This window comes from Trichoplusia ni, chromosome 14, assembly GCF_003590095.1.
Source record: "Trichoplusia ni isolate ovarian cell line Hi5 chromosome 14, tn1, whole genome shotgun sequence".
In the NCBI taxonomy this organism is placed as follows: Eukaryota; Metazoa; Arthropoda; class Insecta; order Lepidoptera; family Noctuidae; genus Trichoplusia; species Trichoplusia ni.
Genome location: NC_039491.1, coordinates 6,703,759 through 6,726,218, shown reverse-complemented (window position 1 = coordinate 6,726,218; position 22,460 = coordinate 6,703,759). Strand labels below are relative to the sequence as shown.

The following is a 22,460-nucleotide window of genomic DNA, read 5'->3' as shown; positions in this document are numbered from 1 at the left end:
ACCAGAAAGTTTATCTACGTATAAAACATTTTAGGTTATGATATGATCACTGTCTGTTCGCATAAATTTATTTAACAGTTTCACTTTCATCTTCATTTCCTTATAGATACTATCGTAGGTATTGATTTAAAACGATCGACTAGATAAAGATCTTGCAGACTACATTTCAATTTGTTCTTAATACTTTGACACTGGTATTGTTTTTTGTAGCTTACGTTAGCTTTCACCCCGACTTTGTCTGTAGTTTATCGATGTACCTATGATATAAAAATGGTCATGGCTTTGTCATTACTCAGATCTTTTGTTATATTTTTTACATTTTATATTTATAACGTTTCGGAAACGGCTTCAGAATATTTTGAAATTGAGTGTATTTAGTCATGGGCTTCCGCGATTATTTTGTCAGATATTTGTGTAAAATTACATGTATAGTTATATCTTCATCCAGCAGTGTTACACAATAGTTGACACAATCATATTTTTTACATAGAAACTACTGAGCCAAACATGATGAATATTTATGGGACCAAATGATAGCTATTTAAGGTAAAATGCTCATCCAGTCCGAAACTATGAAGAAAGAAACATGAAAAAAGCAAAATACGGTTAAAAAATAAAATCACACACGAATATGAACATTATACCCTTGCACACCTATCGCACAGTCTAGTAAGTTAGAAATGTATGCATTGCCATAGATCCGACCTCTCTTCATAAAAATGATAATGTCATCGTTTTAATAAAGTTGATGAGCTCTCGTTTTGTTTCACCATACGTTATCATAATAAATAGGCATGCATAATTTGTTATGCAGTCGGTGGTCTCCTTACGATGTCACGTGACAAAGTAATATGAGCTAGGAACTTGAATGTAAACATTGTTGCAAACTGCGGATAATGTGTCCTCATAGATATCTGGGGCCACGTTAAAGAAATGTGTCGTGTGGGAGAGAGATGCCGTTCTACAATGTGTATAACGGCGTCTCGCTTCCACAATATGATTATAATACTTTAAGCCGTGGTGGTAGACCCTCTGATACATCTCATTATGTAGATTAATGTTAGTTTAAAGGTACACCTATAGCTTATAACGGAGTCTGATATCTTGATACTGATTTGATTTAATTTATCATATCACTCTAAAACATTGAAGTTGAATCAGGCTCCGATTAGAGAGCTGACCATCTTAAATACAAGATTTGTCACATTTACCAAGTAGTTTGTTCATCATGCATGTTATTTTTTCCTAGCAAAAGCATAAGTATATAAAATGAAGGGATTTATGGTCTTTGAGCAACTATTAGATACACCTCATTTTTTGTGTGTGACAATGTGACATTATTCTCCATAATTTTAGAATTTAGAAGGAGTGGTTTTTTGAGGTCTAAAAAGGGATGTTGAGAAATATCTACATCATTCTCTCGTTTTTTACCAATATATCGTAACGAAAAAACATTTCGTCTACACTTACCTTTATTTCACTCAGTAATGAGTATCCAAGTTCTTATAACACCCGTATGTTAGAGAATTTGCAAGTAAATGTCTCATACTTATTAAAACCGCGTATATATCTGCGACTACCAGATTTCCCTTTTAGCAGGCTTGGGATTATTGGGCTCTTAAAATATGCCTAATACACTTGTATATTCCTGTTATCAGCAAAAATATGATACGTGGAAGTGATATGTTTTAATACCTGTGTTTCCAGATAATATTTTGACACTTATGTAGGAAATATTAAGGTGTTAATTTATTCATAGTGCATGCTTGTCTTATGTAACTGCTTGTATTTATTATTCTCGTATATGAATACCAAGATGTATATGAAAACAGGATGTTAGGTTCACAGGTCCTACCAGAACATCTCATAGCAATATTATTGAAGTTGCACGGCTCTATGCCGTGTACTGCGCTGTCTCTTTTCCACAACAGCGCCAGTACTATTAAAAATCATGGCACAATGTAATACAAAAGTATCTTAGAGAAAGACACCATTACTGATACGCTACGCGTATAACACGCTGTCTCGCTTCTAGGTACAATAGCACTAAAAGTGCTTTAAAAGAACTCTTCGTACGGAGAAAATTTCAAAACGATAAATATTTTTGTAAAAGGGTTTCTGGTTACATTAAAACGCAGTGTTAGCATAAGTATTTTTTATTTGAAACATACTGAATCCAAGTAAAATAAATTATTTATGTGAAAGGCAGATAATACATCAATAATTTATAATTTACACAAACTATGGTCCCAAACTTAGGACATCCTTATATCTAATAGGTAGGAAACGTCGTTTTGTAAAACACACATTTTAATACAAAATATTCTAAAAATACTGCCAAAAATATATAGCAGTAGAATACACAAGTGTTTACAACATTTATTATATAATTTCTTTACTCAAAAGTCAAGCAAATGAGGTTTAAAGGAAAGCTTTAAATTCTTGAGATTCGTATCTCAGGACAGCATTACATTAAAACAAGGATATTAATACGGACAAAAACACGTTTGTAACTGATAGTAACTTATCAAAACAATGTCTTTTTACAATAAAACACGATTAAATATAATTTCAGTCGATGCAAGTGAATCGAGTTAAATTGCAACTCCAATACTTGCATTTTAAGATTTAGATTTTTATGTTATACAAACTTCACACTTAGGTACAGGTATCATAAGGCCACATGACAGGTGCATGTATACAAACATGAACTATCAAAACTACTCTTATCAAAAATTATATCCTCCTTGAAAACTATAACATAATTTACACAAATATATTACAGTCAGTACATACAGAAACATTAAAGGTATATGTATAATAAATTCTGATATTACACTGTACAGTATTTATGAGAAAACTGGCAACAGAAGGGCCATACACAAAGTATTCATGTGTTCTCATCTATCCAGGCATCGTAAATCCACCTTAGTATCGTCTCAGGCCCGACGGCAGACAAATCCCTTCGATCCGTATCGACAGGGATAACAAAAGATTTCTGTTATTACAGAAATAAAACAAAACTCCTATCACGGAGTAAACAAGATCCAGAAAAGTATCAGCTGACTGATCATATGCTGAGTGATGGTCGTTTCTTCCTCACGCTTTTGTTGCTCAGACCGAGGATCGTGCCGATTACCTGCGACAAATAATGCCAGTTTAACACCTTGTACTACATGCAAGTAGAATTGATAAAGAACTAACTAACTTTTGGAATTTGAAAACCGTTCGGTAATTTGGGAAATTGAAGGGGAATAGCCCGAAAACATTGGAACTTCCAGTTAAAATCTCATTAATAATCATGTCATCATAAACTTTTGTTGAGGTTCATGAAAGACATAAAAAACTTATTTATGCGATTTGATTATACTAAAATAACTATATCATTAATTATGCCAGTCTAAAATTGCCTTTACAATTCTGTATTCGAATTCTCTGGCATGAGTCATCTTGCCAGAAGACTTGATATATCTCAACTATAAGAACGTTCGGAGTTTAAATAGGTCACAAAAGTATCAAGCGGTCAAAGACAGTGTCCTTGACCGCGATTTAGTCTAACGTATCGTTGACAAGCTTTCATTCAGTTGAACGTTTGAAGAAGGTGAAGGACCAGGATTTTTACGCTCGAGAATCGTGGATTTTTTTAAAGAGGTCTACAATTCTTTTGCTTAATAAACCTCTGTTGTCCTCTTAACTCACCTTGGAAACAGAATACGCGGCAAGTTTGCGCCTGGGCGTGGGTAATAGGAGTGCAAGCGCACGTGCCTCGCGCAACAACGCATGGAACGCTAGAGCGGCGCCCGCGCACGATTCCGCCGCGGACACTTCGTAGAACTGACAGCCAAACCGCAAAGATAACTCCTGACCCTCTTCCGCTTTGACGACTCTGTTCAACAAATACACACTTGTTTATGTCGTCCACAAAGTAAAGCTCATTGCAATTTGTGGGAAAGGTAATTAAAAAAGAAATAACAGTTAAACGGTCTGTGAAGATGTATATCATACCTGGCATGTTCCAGGTCCCGCTTATTGCCGAGGAGGGTGACGGCAGTGCAGCCAGGCAGGCGAGTCCTCTCGAGTAGAGCCAGCAGCTCGGCCGCAGCCAAGAACGAGCGCCGGTCGCATACCGAATACACCACCGCAAACGCGTCGCCCCAGCGAAGATGCTCCGCCAAACAACCGCGTTTCTAGAAATAAAGATCTTGCTTTTACTCGAACTAAACTCAAGTACATAACAAAGAGACTTTCACTGATAGTTTTATTTACTTTTCAGTCACGCACTTCAAATTATCAAGATATACGAATTCACACCTATTTAAAATCGATTGATATTGTCAAGTGTCGAAAGAGGTTTTATTTCTTAGAAATTTAGGTGCGTGTTCTGTTAGCGGTGATATCAGAGGTGATAAGACACTTACAGCACACCCACAGGTATCTAGGACCTCCACTTCAGACGTGGCGCCGTCAAACGCCACCCGATGTTGATACAGGAAATCTGAAACAAAAACCTTTGTTTATTTCTCCTTAACAATCAACACTCGATGCCGACCTCGTAATATATTGATTTTCTGAAAGATGCTATCAGTCACACAGATCTAGGTTACCAGCCATATTGCACGGCCGATACGTCATTCAGTTATTAAGTGTCGTCGATAGCTACAAAAAATGCAATAAATCAATAATAAGGGGATCACGAGGACGCCAAGATTTAGGTGCTGATAATTTTGATAAAATAATTAAGTAGATAGCAACCATGTGCCAAGATCCTTGAAGCTGAAAAATATTTGCATTCTGAATTGACCACTCATTGTTTCTGTTTGAAATGAATATGTGGAGAATCATGAGGGTAATATGAAGCAAAGGTCATTGGCCGGCGAAGCCCGGCGCCGTTGTCGGTCAGCCTTGGCACTCCGGCGTTGCATCTTGCCAATATCGCAAATAAACCGTCTATTGGCACTCAATGCCTGGCATTTAGCAAGTGCCCTCTGTAAGGGCTCATGTTCATTGGTATTTCTATCTTTCGAACAACACTGACACCGCGTGTATCGAGTAGGTGATCAAAACTAGGAGGTGTGCCAGTAACATTCTAACTATTATCTTGACCCTAATATATGTCGGCTTGTTTATCTGTCAATCATATTGTTTATCTGTTTTGTATTCAACTGTTATAAATCGGTAAAGCTAGATCTTGCGCACATGTTATCCAATTGAGATTAACAGAGGCATTAACCCAGTAAAGTCTAACGTTAATCATGAATGGACCTAAAAAGTATTGAGATAATTCAAACATTCCACCAGGTAGATAAACAAAGCTCATTGAATTAGTTAGCAAGTGTTGCTAAATATACTCACCGCCGGTGGAGCTGTACTCGCCGATGTAGCGCTTCGTTAAATAACGAACAACCACCGCTGTAACAACAAAACAACGCATTCAGATAATTGCGCAACCATTTCTGTTTCACGTGTTATCAATAAACTAAAGAACGTGTATTTGATTACACTTTTAGTTTAAACTTTATCTTACAAGATAAAACACATAGATTAATTGAAATACAAGTTGGTAACAGAGAAAGCAGCAATTAGCAGGCACTCGGTAAGGTGTTACAAAATTTGTGCCCCTCAATGAATTTATAACGACAAGCCTCAATTAGAGGGAAAGCAGACAAAGGGCTAAAGGTGCTCGAAAATTATTGTTCACTAGCCGGCCAATTAACACCCAAGACGATATACTCGAAATTTATTGACAATCAGTGCTTGATGGGTGCTTTATTAATCAGACGTCTTTATGACGTACGAGGAATTACCATTTATGTCTGAGATTACCGCCTATTAAATTTTGGTTAATCAATTCATGGTTATTGAATCTTACGTAATTTAACATTTTAACTTAAACGAGAGATTATCTTTACCATATGGTTATAAAAATGTAAAGTGCTTTTTATTCAGGTTATTTTGAAAGACGAATGTAGCGTTTAACTTTCTCGGTTACCCTTAGTTACTGGAACAAGTAAGGCCTAATTTATTTGATATAGTAACTATAAATAACATTGATCTAATACCGCTGTTTCGCTCTACATGCTACTGTGACAGTATAAATGCGCTGTCGCCGTCGTCACAATGAAACATGATAAACACAGGAGTGTAATTCTAAACGAATAAATTAAACACGTATTTATTAAACGTACGTGAGTTTTAAATTTAGTTTTTATCCAAGCTGGTTTCGTTGTTGCCAAGATCTCCATTTTAGAAATTAGAACATACCTAGTAAGTAGCAAAGAGATTGAGTAAATTCCATCCTTTTCAGAAAAAAAATTAATTCCATCTTTTAGAAAAGCCCTACAGGTGACTAATAGATAAAAATCCTTTGTGTCATGTCACCAAGATACCCGAAGAGAAAGAATAAACAGATAACGAAAATTCGCAATTCCCTAAATATTATTCTAATCAATTACTCACTGAATGAATCGGGACTTTTACATGAGTAAACGTTATTATCAGTTATTTCGTAGTATTCGTTTGTTATTTGTACAGGCTATATTTACTATCAACAGCTACCGCATGCCTGTATGTCTTCTCAGAAAAGTGACATCATTATAATAAGTTTATAGCAATCGCTGTACCTAAACGGGTGACATCGCGTTCTGTTTTCAATAAGCGATCTTTTGTTTCTTGACAATAGGGTTTTAGATCTTTTCATTTGCGCCTACAACGACTAAAATATGCCTGTATGTGTACTTAATTCAAAGTTAAGCCCGGGATGTCATACTTTTCTCAGATGGGAAATCATAAATGACTCGAGCCATTTGGGTTGAGCGGAAGTTCCATTTTTCCATTTGTATAAAGGGGCCGCGATAACACTTTGGGACAATCCTGCTGACTTTGCAGCAATAGCCAACACCAACTTCATGAACGTGTATTGAAGTCTGTGGGATTTTAGACATTTAGCCGCTTTGAGACTAAAATTTTCAAGCCTTTTAGAGTTATTTAAATTTCTTCTCATTCATTTGCTTCTCTACTTAAGTCTTACCACCTACTAAGTAACAATCTTAATATATTAGTGCCTGTAAGTATATAAAATAAATTGTATCTAAGGTTCATGTAAATACCTCGGAACAGGCTAGTTCAGCTTACCTGAGTATTATATCAAATCCTACATAACTGTTACAAAGCAGCTATTCAGCCGCCCACAAAAACTATCGTAACCTATTTCCTAATGTTGATTCACACTTTGTTTACATTATTGAAATCTTATCGAAGAACAGCATTAGGTCGAACAAATATTTATAACCTAGAACCAACTGCTAGACACTGAATATTAAGGTGTCAGAAAGTAATAAATGAAGGTAAATATTGGACGTTGAGCTTCAAATTTAGAATAGATGCCGTAGACACGGACGAGTCATATCATTTAACTGTCAATAGATCGACATCGAATAGCAGATCGATCAAATCTCCGATTAGAATCAGTTCCGAGACACAACCTCAATACGAAACATAAAGCGTAAAATGGTTCATAAAGTGTCACATCTCATCAGCTGGTCGTTTTATTGATATTCGCTCCTCTATCAGATGTCATACGAGTTTGCTGGAAATCTATAAACATGACGCTCCAAGGGATTTATGATTGCTTCTGCTTTATAGCGTATGTGGTATTAATAGCACAAGTACTGAGAAATACTTATTGTATTTGACTTCTGGTGTATTGCATTTCCTTAGAGTTGAATGACAGTTACGGGATAAATGGAGCCAGTTTTGCATGTAACAGTAGTTTTATGTGTTTTTTATAGAAATAACTTGCTACTACTTTATTTCTATTATAGAAAAGTTGAAATAGTCTTGTTTATTCCTCTTTCTGTACCTTATTTACATTACTATAGAATTATTCTAACACCCAAGTACTATTAAGGATTTCCTCTAAAAAAACTGAATAATTCTTCTGTTTTTCCTGGCCCTTAGACTCGAGATCAGTTCCAAAGAAATATCACTTCCAATCATTGATTCACTCAGAAGTCTAGAGCAAACTATAGAAATGGTAAGACTAACAATGTCTATGCAAACTTTTTCCTTGATGCATAGGTGTTGAATCAAGCTGTCACGCCAGGAGCATGGGGCGTAGTGATGCGAGCTCAGATTCAATGAACAAGCTCAAAACAATCGATGTATGTTCATTGCGATTTCACGGTTATCTATTGAGGTTGTCGAACTTTCCTTTTATGTATACTTTCCTGTGTAAGCATCCTTTATTAGCATAGTATAAATATTTTGTACGTTTTATTACAGCTATTAATAATGCTATAACGAGTCTGTTTCTTTAATCTTTTGATTGAATTATTTGTATACTGTGTACGAGTACTAATGGTGTGTGTACTAAAAATTGAAAGTTTATTAGGAATTCTTCTCAAAATAATACAAAGAAAACTGCCCACTCATAACTTCATTAACAAAACTGGCACTATTACTGTAAAGCATTGGTACACAGACAAGTATTGCAGAATCTGAAAACCTTATCAATTCGTGCAAAATAAACATGCAGCTTGAGTCTTACCAATTATACTAACGAGTACTTTCACTTGAACACTGATAGCTAGGCAGTTCAAGGTGATCCGCAGCCACATTACTCTGCACCGATAGCGCCTCATACCAATAAATCTAGGTTAAATTTGTAACAAGATCGAACGGTCTTCAATTCGCAATACACCAATGCGTCTCAAATTGGTATCCCATTTGTTATTGCAATACAGTGACAAATGTTGGAGCCGCAGTTTGCGATTGGAGTCCCACATACATGGCAACGCGCTTATTAAGATCTTGACCGTGAGGCGCTCGAGAATGCATGGTTATAAGTTTTATTCATTTCCAGAATAAACTGGAGTGCAGTAACGAGACCCATAACGGGACTAGGGAAGCGAGGGATTTGCGACGGCGACGTCTGCTCCGCGAATACGGTAGCGCTAAATGTTAATTAAGAGCATCGGCGAGGTGATCACTGCCGCGATCCCGGTGTGTTCGCCACGCTACCTACGGTAATTGGACACCAAGGAGTTTCATTTACATTTTTATGTTCAGTTTGTTTCCGTAAACACCGTACAATTAAACTGGATGTCTTTATTTTCGCGACTCTTATATTTACATCGTAACATTTATTGAGGATGATAAGTCTTCTAACTTGTACCTATGGCGGATACAAATATAAGAAGCTTTCTCTTATATTATATCGACATGCTAATTAAAATTTCTCTATGGTTATTTTGACAGATGTCAATAATGAGGATTGCTTGACCCGAAAGTCTAGAAAACTACTTGACCTCGTGATTCAGTTTAAATAAAGGTCCTAGGTAGATTGCGGTTGCCAAACATAGACGTAGCGATGTTTATTTATGGGCAAACATAAAATGACGGGAAGAAATAGGTATAGGAAAAAAAGATGGTTTACTCTAATAATTATGGATTATTTAAAACGATATTCTGTGTTAATTATAAATGTTTAAGGCAACGACGTGACAGCTTGAATGGGAGCAATGCAAAAGTTTAGTTTAGAAAGATTCTTGCAAATAACAACGTCAGAAGAATTGCAGACAAAATAATGCCTAGTTTCTATGCAATATTTCGGCACTAAACCGGACTATTCACAGTAACATGAGCTTTGTTAAGCCCATAAAAAGGCACTAACATCGTCCAATGAGAACAACAGCGTAAAGAACAATACTCTTACACGTAACTGACGTATTTAACCAGTGACGTAACTTCGAGATATTTTTTCTCTTCTATAAATAACATTGTAACTGCGAATCTATTTGGAACGCTGCGTGTACGATCGAATATTCGGGCGGCATCGTGTATAATATGTCGTAGTGATGGCGAGTGAGTGTGCGTGTTGCGTGGACGGTGGAGCGGGTGCCCCGGCAGACGTCTGACCGGGTGACTCACTGCGCGCCGGCTTCGGCATCGCGGCATGCGCCCGCCCCGCTATAAATACAACTGCAGTTGACATTTACTCGTTCTCGATCTATGATCCCGAAACGCAATAGGAGTTTTATGTCATCTGTGCGAGGGAAGCGCGGAACATTTGTGATTGCTAATGCATGACGTTCGAATCGACATGTATTTTCAGTCGTTGCATGCGGGCGCATTGTCACGACGAGACAGAAAAATAAAATAGCCTAATCCTGCTTCAGATCTTTAAAAGATGGCACAGTGATAAGATCAGGTATAGAAAACCGGTTTCTCCCAAAACGCGATGAAGTCTCCGTTTTAGGTGCAGGCAAAATTTGAGAATTTGGGACGTTATAATGTTTCTAATAATACATGATCGCTGAGCAAAGCTTGAAATGTATTCCCTTGCAATACGCCGAGAGGTTAATAGTCATAATGACGAATTCTTGGCACTCAACACCTATGGTTTATGCCGATAGTTACAAGTAACGGTCAATGTTAAACGTGGTATTGCACAAGCCACCTTTATTAAACTTTATGTGTGTTACAATATTTTCATAGCCCTTTACATTTTATTTCCAGCCTCCCAGAATTTCCTGGCCTTATGCCAGGGTTTCATTCTACCTAGTTCCTTTATCCAATTAGTTCGCGGATTCCTGGTCACAAGTGCAGCAAATATTCTTACCTTCAAGACCAGTGATTTATACTGACAAAGTCCTGAGTCAAGTAAAAAAGCACAAGAAAATTCGTCTAATAAATTGGTAGAACTTTTAAAGTAACTCCAAAGTCAATTTAAAAACTTTAAACATTCAAGAGTAGAGTGCATCAGTGAAGGTTGCATCACTCACGATACTCTAGACATTGTTTATGTTGTGTGTACATTAATTATAATTACAAAAATGCTCGTAATTACTGCGTGTTTACCGGTAAACCACTTTGTGCTTGAGGCGAGTTTCGAGAGCCGTGGTACGCAGCTAACTTAATCACATAATCAAGATGTAGCCACTTAAGATTGATTATCTGTTGCGTTGCATAATGCGTGCTTCTCCAAAGTTCGTTCACGCATACCGTTGATCATTCAAGGGTCTGAAGAAATTTGGTTATACACTTCATAGACAAGACGAGGAAATTAAAACAGACTTTTTCCACAATTTTGGGGAACACCTCTTCTGATAACTATGCTCCAAATTTGATAAGATTTAATATGAGATGGGGAGACTATAATAATATAAAACACAGCTGTAATAGGTTAGATACGGGGGACAAGAGACAGATGAGAATCGCATAAACAAAGAGAGGACTATGCCCAGCAGTGGGTTATTTAAGGCATTTGATGATATAAAGGAGATTTCATTGGGGATTTCAGAGGTATTAGAATGATGACGTCGCACTAAAACAACATTTTACAACTACCTCCATATAGAGTTATAATGGGATTTTTCCCATTCGATTACCTACAGGACTGCGTACACCTGTTGTAAAACGTGAAATTTAAGAACATGCCATAAAATCATAGTTCTATTAATAAGTAATAACGATGCATACAATCATGAATCATGGAAAATGCCTAATCAAATACCGAATTTAAGTATGTATACAAAGCAGTTACTTCTAGATTGTTCCACTAGGTACATACATACACATTGTTAACACGACCTCCTTCACATTTTCGATAAACAGATATATGTACGTAGATATGTTGATAAGCTTAATATTCTAATTTCTATTCATGACCTGAGCAATCAAGAACGATATAAAATAATTAAGTACCGTTTTGATTCTGATTAGTGAGCTGATAATATGCGTAATTACGTACACATGCTACGCATGTTATTGTTTGGTATGATCGTGATTAACGGAATGGAATAAACGTGTACACTGATTCATTCGATTTTTATTAAAAACATACTATTGACAATTATTTTGTTCTGTAATAACATTGGCAAAAAGTCTAATTCGCATAAAATCCCCAAAGATCCGGGTAAATATTATTTTTAGTTTTCTGTCTACATCTGAGTAAACAACACGTATTTCTGTTTAAAAGTCTAGACTTATAAACACTTCAATAGAATTTATCGATCAAGAACCTTTAAATAACAATCATCAAAATTTTTTCGAGTTATAAAACCACATTTCTGGCTCGCTATTGAATCTCAAGTGATCGTAACATTGCTCAATACGACGTCCGCTAACCGTTCTTACCTAATATTTCTATAATTGTTATGTTAATATATTGGAGTGTTTCCGAAAAACGACATCCGACGACGGCGCTATAAATCAATTTCACCCGCGTTAGCTTTCGCCAAGTTATTGTTTATACTTTCTATTGCATATCTTACACGTCTACATAATAGTATATCAAATGGTAGCATTTCGTGGTTTCCTAACCGTTATTAATTAGCGATTAGTGACGTTTGAATGTTGAATGACTCATTAATGGGCTGCGTATGATTTATCTGTTGTTGCGCTGGAGTCTGTTTGGCAGTCAATTTGTTTGGGATATCTCAGACTTTGCCTTGATAATCGTAATTTCCGAGTATCTACACAGAATGCGTTAATTTGAATGGATGCTTGTTAGCTTGTTATTCTGAATCAGACTAGTAAGTTAATTGCTAGCTGGGTAGAGAGGTTGACAGTCAATTCTATTTTATTCAAATAAATAATATTGTAACAACAATATTTTTTTGTTGCGATATTGATGAAAAAATCTAGATTAGAATATGAGTTCTAATTCTAAAGAGACTTTCTGTTCATTTCTTCACATTTAAGACAATTTAAACTACAAAGGTACAAGAAAACATAAGGATTTCAAATTCAATTACGCTCAATTACTTGACCAATGAGTTTATTTAGAATTTAAATGTATTTAGGGAAGACTTTTCTTCCCTCTTCTTGAGTGGAAATCTCCGGGCGAGGCCAGGTGTAAGACTGTGCCTGTCACATAAATAAACATTCTTCCTCGTTTAGACTGTTTCCTATTGCCAAGGTTCACTTTGTTTGGTGTAGCCGGCCATACGTTTACAAACACTAAAACATCATCTGGATTTTGTAATATGAATGTAAAAACAGTACATTTCATATTTGATGTTTATCTTAAACAATATTTACTTCCTCATATTTTGAGCGCAAAAAAATATGTTGTGACACGTTGTGTCTTACCTTGCGGAGAAAAGTTTCGAGCTTTATCATTATTTAAATCTATTCTTGATAGTGTTTCTTGTTTGTAATTTTCAATTAATTTTCCCAGTAAAAAAAACCGTAAATGTTACTAGCAACTTAGTTTATCAAGTTTCCCCACTAAACTATATCTAAATTTAATTGTTTTTTCGTGTTTTCTCACACCACTTTAGATAATTTGTAAAGATTAATTACAAGGGCACTAAATTGAATTAAAGGCGGAAGACTAATTGCCAAAATCGATTGTATGTTGTATCGAATCTATGCCTAATGGTAATTGGAATGGGAAGTGTGAGACTCATACTGACCTAACCTAAACCGCCTTGCTACGTCATCCGCGCTTTTATATCGGGATATGGCAATACGTTGCAAAACTTCATACAGCATTACAAAAACTCGGCTTAGAAAATCGTCAATCGTCATGTGAACAGCATTTACAGGAAAAGGATCTATTGTGAAGTAAAATAACTTTAAAATATAATATTTACGTACATACATTACAAGTAATCAAGCACGAGGGAGTGTGATTTTCAATTTAATTTTATGACTCCCATGACTATACAAAATGAATAGTCACTTGTTTTCAAGTTTTGCCCATCCTCACTGAGTATTTATGGTCGCTCCTCCTACAGTTGTCTCACACTTGGAAACAAAGATTCTGACCTGTGCGAGCGGCGACGTTCCTTAGCGTTGAATAATATTTAATTTTAGATAACTATATATAATGGGTGATAAATACAGGTACGTACTTGACTTTCATGATGATTTATAGTGGGTAGTGTTATCTAATGTCGTTGATCGGAGTATTCAAAGATCACAGGCTGAATTTCGCATTAATAAAAATTCCGTTAGAGATTTATTGTTCTGCTATTTCACAAGAATAGTGAGAGCGAATTTTATTGTCTAAAACTCTTTTAGATTCCGTCTTTTTTGTGACGGACAATGAATATTTGTCTGGTGATCAAATACAATTATTATTTTTCAAATTTTGAAAAGGCTGCCTTATGAATGTTTGTAGAAAACTGAGATTGAATTAAGAAGCCCATTTTGACGATTTTACTGCACCATCTAATATGCATATTTTTACTAAAATTAACCAAACTAATGAATCTGAGAAAGTACACTGCTCTGCACTGCAAGTTTCCACCAGAACAGAAATTGCGTCGTATTTGAAACGTCACGCAGATATCAAAAGCATGTTTACCAATCTACATTCGAGAGACTTTCTGCGAGTAATTCTTTCTATAAATAATCCTTGTCTTTATCGTCCTGTTATTGACGACTATTACTGCACAAAACGGCGAAGAAATACTGCGAATTGGATAGCAAAGTTTATGCTCGAATAAAATCAATCCGTTTTTCCAGTGCGTTTCTAAATGGTTCTTGAGTAGAAACAATCATTTATCGTTCACCTACATATAAAATAACCTAATATATTGGAAATTAAAATTGTAAAATGATAACAAAAAAACTCTAAAAGAATAAAAATCTTCAGCTATTTAGACTTCCAATACGTTTAAAAACAAATGCAATGGAAAAACAAAATGTATTCCATGTTTAAGTCTATATTTTCGCAACGGCCCTATGCATTTACTCATTTTGAGCTCGTCATTTGTTTTTAGAACCACAAAACCCAGTGGGACGAATGAAGCGGAATGTTTTAGTCGCCATACAATTAAGTTCCGCTGACTAACGTGTTTTGAATCAAACGCTCCCACACCGGTGGTTGTGAGTAAATTGCTCGATATTACTCATGTGTGGCGATGTGTCCTCGTGTTACATATCAGGACACATAATACTGGGTCAGGCATGAGCTATTCAAGTATTGGTTGGTTTGTGTTCTTTGGTTTATAATTAAAGGTTCTGGAAGGTTCTGTAACATTAATGCAAGTAAAGCGTAGCGCTCTCCATTACTAATCAAAATATCCTTTTTTGTTATTTTGGATATAAAGAATACATCATAAAAGATTAAGCTTCAAGGTCAAAAGACAACGTCTCACTTAGCTATCTTCTTTGTAAAATAATGATCTAAAAATGATGTGCAAAATATAAACGACATATATCGTGTTATCATATTTATGAAACCACAACTATCCCCATAACTACGTGAAGATTTTCCGTATCTGTCTATATTATTAGCACTCTCGTGCAACACGTGTATTGGTTTAATGTAAAACACAGCTTATTTATATTACGTCTTATTTATTACAACACACTGTAAGCGATCCGGGATAGCAGCGGCTAGACTCGTAATAGGTAATATAGGTATAGATCAGCATTGAACTCATATTACAAGTAGTACGTGTTATGTACTAAATGATGATTGTATTGGATAACAGATTGATAAGTGAAGTCTTGGCCAAGTACATAGCTGAACGCGATGTGCGTTCGCAATGTCACGTAAGATCAAATTATGCTATTCTTTTTGTTAGATAACCTCTACTGATTAATTTAGAACAAAATGCCAATTCTTTTTCTTGATAATTGGTTAGGACTATAGATTACTCATGAATAAAAATTAAAAACAAAATAGGTTTCAATTTAAGAATATATGGTTGTTAGACTTGTTAGTAGTTGTATCTAATTTTGTAGAGCACGGCATCTCTCAACTTCCTAATCAGAAGCCACAAGTTAGGACACTTACTTGCTATACCTACTTTCTACTTTTTGTTCTATATTCTAACACACAATAAAGTAAATCCTACAATTGCACGGAAACATTAAGTAGTGAGTACTTCGATAAAACGCATGAGAGACAAAAATCAATCAAGCAAATAAAAATGAAAGCTTGCGTAAAGTTGATAGCAATCACTTACAAGTTACAGTCAAACTTTACTCACATAAAATGGAGACGATTATGCAACGTTACTCACTAATATATTAAACATTAATAATATTTTGATAGAGTCCAGTTTGAATTACATTATGTACATAAAGATAAGTTACTGGCTTATCGCCCACGGAGACTGCAATCATACATAATTTCGAGGTCATCTACCTATGAAGTGACCACAGTAGCGATACCCATTTCTTTATGTTCACTACGATACTCAATGATGATATAATTGGAATTTCTCGATTAAGAACAGTAGGACTTCTTAGATCTTATTTATAACTTGTTGGTGATTGTAGAGTGACTGATGTGAAGTGAAAATAAATATAGGTTATGAAATGTTAATTGATCGTGGGTTCACAGGGGATCTCAACCAACCAACCATCTCACGATTATCTTAATGTGAAATCTTATGTGCAAAAGAAACGATGAAATTATGTCAATTAAATAAAGGCTAATTTTAAATCAACATTATCACACTAATGTTATAAAACCCAAAGTTTGTGTGTATGTTTGTCACCTCTCCACGCTCAAACGCCAAGACCGATTTGATGAAATTTGGGGTGGAGGTAGCTGAAATGAGTAGCTTTAACACATAGACAATAAACGGTATTGTTTCTGCATTTCTATTACCAACATTCACGATACAATCGATGGATAGTTTGGATGTTTGGAACAAATAAAATGTTAGCTTTAAAAGATATGTTTAAAATTCAAGTGTTTGCTTTGTTGCGTCAATATTGTAATCAATGCTGAACAACAGAAACATAAATAAGACTTCAACAAAGAAATAAACATGTTCTGCTACTGTTCCTAAATAAATAACAATTTGTATGTACGTCTTCAACGTTAGATTAATATTGTAAACAATATATTGGGAACAATATTTTAGACGGTGTCTCCACAATAAATTATTTACAAAATTAAATTACATTATATTAAATTAAATTAAGAAAAATCTAAATTTATTTTTTATTTAAGTTTAACATTCACAATTTTTTTTTTATAAAATATTATACTATTAAAATGAACTAAATTATTCTATGAAATATTTAACAAATAGTAAGATATTTTTATTTTATTTGGTAAAATAAGAGAAAAGTAATATTCTCCTTGGTTTTTGATTGGCCAACGAACTTGTTCGCATAAACTATCAACCCAAATATCTTATTTGCACACAAAGTAAACATTAAAAAAAATAACATCAAATCAAACCAAAGCCATTCTTACTGAACTTCAATGAACATATTTTTCGTAATCCATGCCTTTATCTCGATTCTCGGTTAAGACAATCAATCCCGGTCTACCCACAATAACATTCCGTGCAGATTTTACTGTCCTCGTCCGAACTTATCGCGACAACGTAATCCCTGCAATTTCCTAATGCCATTAAGACACTGCTGGACGTCCTACGCTCGATGTGTGTCATAAGTATTGTTAAATCGATAATCTTAAAAGAACCGGTCAAATGAGTGTCAGAGGGCCAAACAACCACGTCTTAAAGTAATATTAATGCAGTTATTAAAGAGAGATGGCGCTTTACGGTGTATAGTGTGTTGTCCCGCTTCCACTTTTATAGAATACTTTTAGTTGTGGCCTCAGGTCTCCAGGTCATACATGCGCGATTTTCACTGTCTCTTAATGTGTCTGATGTTTTAACAACTGATTTGGGTTTTGCGGTTATATTCCGTTTGAAACTAATGTTCGTTGTGAAAGAAAAATCATATCTGATGTCGTTGAACGGTTTTGAGTTCCTTTAACACCTTCAGAGCAAGATTACTGCAGAAATGCTTTAGTTAATAGACACAACTTAAAAAAAAAATCAAAAAGAAAATGTGTTTTTAAATATACAGAAGAAAAAGCTCAGAACCTAAGCTAAATGACTTATAATTATAGGAAGGGAAATAAACATCATAATAGCTATGGGAGCTATCAATCTTTCGCGAAATAGAGTTAACAAGGTATATGAGCAGAGCTAACGACCAATCATAACTAATTGTATCCTTGGAACTTCGTAACCCAGGCCTTAAAAACAACCGTGGTTAGTCAGGATGGATAGACGTAAGAACTCGACGGATCAAAATAACTATTATAAACTAGCTTCCGACAGTGATTACGTCCGCATATAAAAGTAAAACCACATGTCTTAGCAAAAACTCGCCTTGCATTACATCAAAGTCGTCAGCGTAGATTGCTATCAATTTCCAAAAATAAAACTTAATATCTTTCTATTTTGCGATCACTTCGAAATTTTAAAATGGAAAAAAAGTAAAAAGAAGACAGACAGACATCCTGGCATGTGAGAAGAAAAAAGAATCAAATGTAACATTAGACGTAAACAAGTGGTTTTATTTAAAAATCGAACATAATATTCCTACCGGTAATTTAAAGTTAGTAAAAAACAAAATCGATCGATGAAATGAGGTTTGATCTGTGGATGTGACCCATGAGTAAATTGAGCCTAATGTCCCTAATAAACAAAAAATAGTTTCATATTACATACAGGTTTTACTTCTTGACTTGGCTAGACATTTTTACGAAGTCTGTACTGAATAGATGTTTGTTCGTGACCGTGAATCACGTCAGGGCCATGAAGCCGTACGTTAGCAACACTCGGTCTTAACGTATTAGCCGGAGAAATAGCTAATTATTAACACTAATTAACTGTTACACGATAGAATTTAGTACTGTTACGTACTCTAAATCGCTTCAAGGACGAAACGCTCGTCTTTTGTTGTATAATTTGTTTAGGTATGCTTATTATTTAACTACGACGTTATACTGATGTTCTTCAAAAGCGTGTACTAAGATCCTTCATAAACCAAATGCTTAGAAAACACCTTAAAATTTTATTTTTATAGATGACATTTGACTGTACGAGTAACAAGTCAATAACCTCCCATGACGCGACTTTTTAAACGTGGGATGTTTGTCTTAAATCAAAGACCTTTGGCTACCGAGCTTTGTATTGTAAATCATGGAAAAAAAATACCTGCTAGTACATCCTTTACTGCTGGGTCAAAGACTTTTCATATAGAGAAGGAATCAGAAACCCATTTTGCAAATATTCCAAGATTTTAGTTCTGTTGGAAATGTTGGTGTGCCTAACTGATTTACTATATACATTCCGTCAATTAAACAGTTGAACTATTGTGCAACGTCAATGCACTATTCAGAACTAATTTAATAGGTCATGTCCTATGGAAAAGAACCAGTAGTGGCAGCGTCGTTGCGCCGTGCAAGGAAGTTCTTGTTAAGGCACACGTCGTATAAGCACCAGCAACGTAACTGTATACATATACAAGAGGAAGGTTGCTTTGCAAAGATAAAGAGAATGGGGTAACCATTCTCTTCTTTTCGGACTGGTATTCATATAGAATTAGTTAAAAGAGCATGATGTCTGAGCTTGTTTTAAACAATTATCATTTTTTCTGATCTTCATGATCTAAAGCTGTTTTTGAAAAACCAATAGAGGCGCATTAGGTAAAAAGAAGAGTCTGGATGAGGCTGGCACAGGACCGTAGAAATTGGCACGAAAAAGGGGAGGCCTATGCCCAGCAGTGGGAGGACAAAGGCTGTGGATGATGATGATGATGATCCTAAACATCCAGACTGCCCAGGTAAAAAATGAAACTGGCTTAGTTTATTCATTACAAAAATATATAAAATGTGTTACATTAAAATAGACCATCGTAAAACGCATTACAAGCTCTTTTGCAACAATGTTACGTTACATTAAGGTGCAACACAGTAAATGTCAGTTATCAGTCGTATAGTATCATTGCGTTGATAACTGGCGCGCATACTATGTCAACAGCCTAGTGCCCGATTCCATGGAACTGATCCAACAGTAAACACGATAACATTATAATAACAAGGATGTTCATATAAACAGAGTTTTGTTTTTAATTAGGTAGCTCTGTTTATTGGTCTTGACATTGAAGGATGAGTGTATATATGTAAAACGGGTTGACTAGCAAAAAGGTTTTTTACTTACATAAAAACTGATTTCATACAATTATTTTATTAAAAGGTTGAATTTTTTCAAAACAAAAAGTACTAGAATCATATTCGAAAGTTATAGGAACTCCACTGCATTTTTTCCTCATGGTTTTATAACAATTGTATGCCTGAAACTTAGCTAAAGAAACGAGTTCGAATGAAAGCATCTGACTTGTCAATCAGTTTCCGTCCAGTTCATCCAATTCAAGTTTCCATTAGTCATCGGCATTCTGCTGACATATTACTATGCAGTAAACATCTCTATCCCTCTGGAAACCAACAAACCATTCAATTATGTTATTCCGATTGTCTGCAAAGAGTTACTGGTTCCGCCCATTGTATTACATCTGTCAACAATACTCGTGTGTCATACCATAACAATGTATCTCACACACTCGCAGAGGTTGGCTTCTCTCGGCTGTGTTAGCTCACTGCGGAAGTAACAGTAACGAAACAAACTAAGGAAATATAAATTGAACAATAAACACCAACAAACTATCAATAGCCGACGAATGGAGCCGGTTAACGCTAGTTTAAAGGCCCAACTTGTTAAGGGACTTGCGAAAGTTGCCACCCACATGTCAACTCACGTACTTCGCATTTTATTACTATTACCACTATTACAGTGCCAAAAGTAGAAAGTTTTTACATAATTAAAAAGAATATAATATACGTTAACTTACGCCCTTGTAAACCAAAGCATAATATTTTCTAATAACAATTATGTAATGTAAATTTCACTGATTCTGATTGGTGTTATAATATCATAAAAGCATCTTAAAGCAATTAAGGAGATCACAACAGAAACCAGTCGGCACAACAGGCATTGATGATTCAAATCTGTTTTAACTAATCTGAACCACGCGGCCATAATTAATTTAATAATCCTAATAACAACCTCGGGGCAGTGAAAATAAGAGTAAAACATGTTGCGCTAGTAGTAATTATAATTGATTTCGGTGCCGGCGTAAAATAAAATACTATGTTACTTATCGACAAATCGTTAAGCTGGTTTTAATAGAATCCTTTAATTAGCTGCACCGGAAAATTATGCCTTCCAATGGCATAAATCACTGGCTAACAACTATTTAAAGTTTCAGTCAAATCAAAGGCGATTCTTACCGGACTTGCCGCATCGCGGGCTCCCCAGCACCACAACTCTTATTCGATTAACTGTCATCTTCATTAGTCCGTTTATAAAGTCACTGCACTTAACGTTAATGTATGTGCATCTAAAACCTATCTGCTACAAATCGTACTCGTTCAATATTCAAAAATTTCGATTTATAAGATCGCGTTGGCGGTTATATCAGCTGTTGTTCAAAGATGGCGGACGCACGCGCGCACAACGCACCTGCTTGCGAGCGACTGCCGTCCAACGAAATTGGCGCAAGGCGCATTCAGGCACGTCTATTAGTGAGGAGTGAGAGACATTTGAATATAAACTTATTTGTTTTAGACTATTTTTTGTGCAGCAGAATCGATACATTGATTAGACTATCTTATTAAAACCTTTATTAACAGCATAAAAAATCAGATTCCAAGAATGCAAAATTAACTCAAAATCTCCACAAAGTCTTCCAAGAAAAAAACGGTAATTATTGTTATAACAAGTAACATGACGTTGCATGTTCATCGGATATTAAGATCGGAAACAATATAAGTAATTTAGATCTCAGCGTTTTGATCCCAGACTATAGACCTAGAAATATGACTACGAATGTAGCGTGCTTCACCTATTGTAGGCGAATCGAAAGTTTACACACGATAGCAACTGTTATAGTAATTGGCTAATGATGATGTCCGTGATATTTTTTGCGTGATATTTCAATCACGAGATCCAATAATAACGTTGATGTTTAAATAAAAAAAAAATGACAAGCGTTTAATGGCTTTAAGTGAAATGTTTGACAGAAACGGACAGTAATCCAGAAGTCGCCAATTGTGTGCACAAGAACACAGGGTGTTCGTAAGCGGTTCTATCAGCAGTTATTACGGTTAGGAGAGCAGACTGTGCGCTTAATCCGAGGAATGTATGCCAACAGCCAATACGCGCCGACATGTGATATGATATAATGTACAGTCGAAGACTAAAGTCCTGTCGACGTCCATTACCCACTCTGTATAGTGTATTATGTCTAGACTTAGAGACAAAGATGACATTATTAGCTTCTGCTAGTTTCATTTGTATAAAACAATCACTTTTTTAAGTACGTAAGTAACGCTGTTTACTTCGTTCTTTAAACAAGTAATGTCAGCATAAGTTAAATCGATTAAATATCTAGAAACATTTCTCTAATAAAAATTGTAGACAATATTACGATAACACGAGGTATCGTAGCTTTTTAGGTCGTCAACATTAGACTAACCAGCCTTGACTTATTTTCTCGATAGTCATATTTATTTATGTCTTCCCAAAATACCTAGATAGTAAAGCATAGAATTTGTTTCTTTGATATGATTGATGAGTAAACGATTATTAATTAATTGAAAAAGTATTTCTGGAATCGATATT

The 22,460-nt window shown here is 35.4% G+C and overlaps 1 protein-coding gene across 1 annotated transcript; it reads right to left on the bottom strand.

Moving 5' to 3' along the window:
* Nucleotides 1-2,231: 2,231 nt before the first annotated feature.
* On the bottom strand, nt 2,232-21,361 carry LOC113500535 (ras-related and estrogen-regulated growth inhibitor-like protein). Its single transcript, XM_026881363.1, has 6 exons — nt 21,068-21,361; nt 5,353-5,409; nt 4,419-4,495; nt 4,006-4,187; nt 3,700-3,886; nt 2,232-3,139 (listed from the first exon to the last, which is right to left on the bottom strand). The coding sequence occupies exons 1-6, from the start codon at nt 21,129-21,131 to the stop codon at nt 3,071-3,073; spliced, it is 636 nt and encodes a 211-aa protein (XP_026737164.1). The 5' UTR covers nt 21,132-21,361; the 3' UTR covers nt 2,232-3,070.
* Between the last annotated feature and the right edge of the window lie 1,099 nt (nt 21,362-22,460).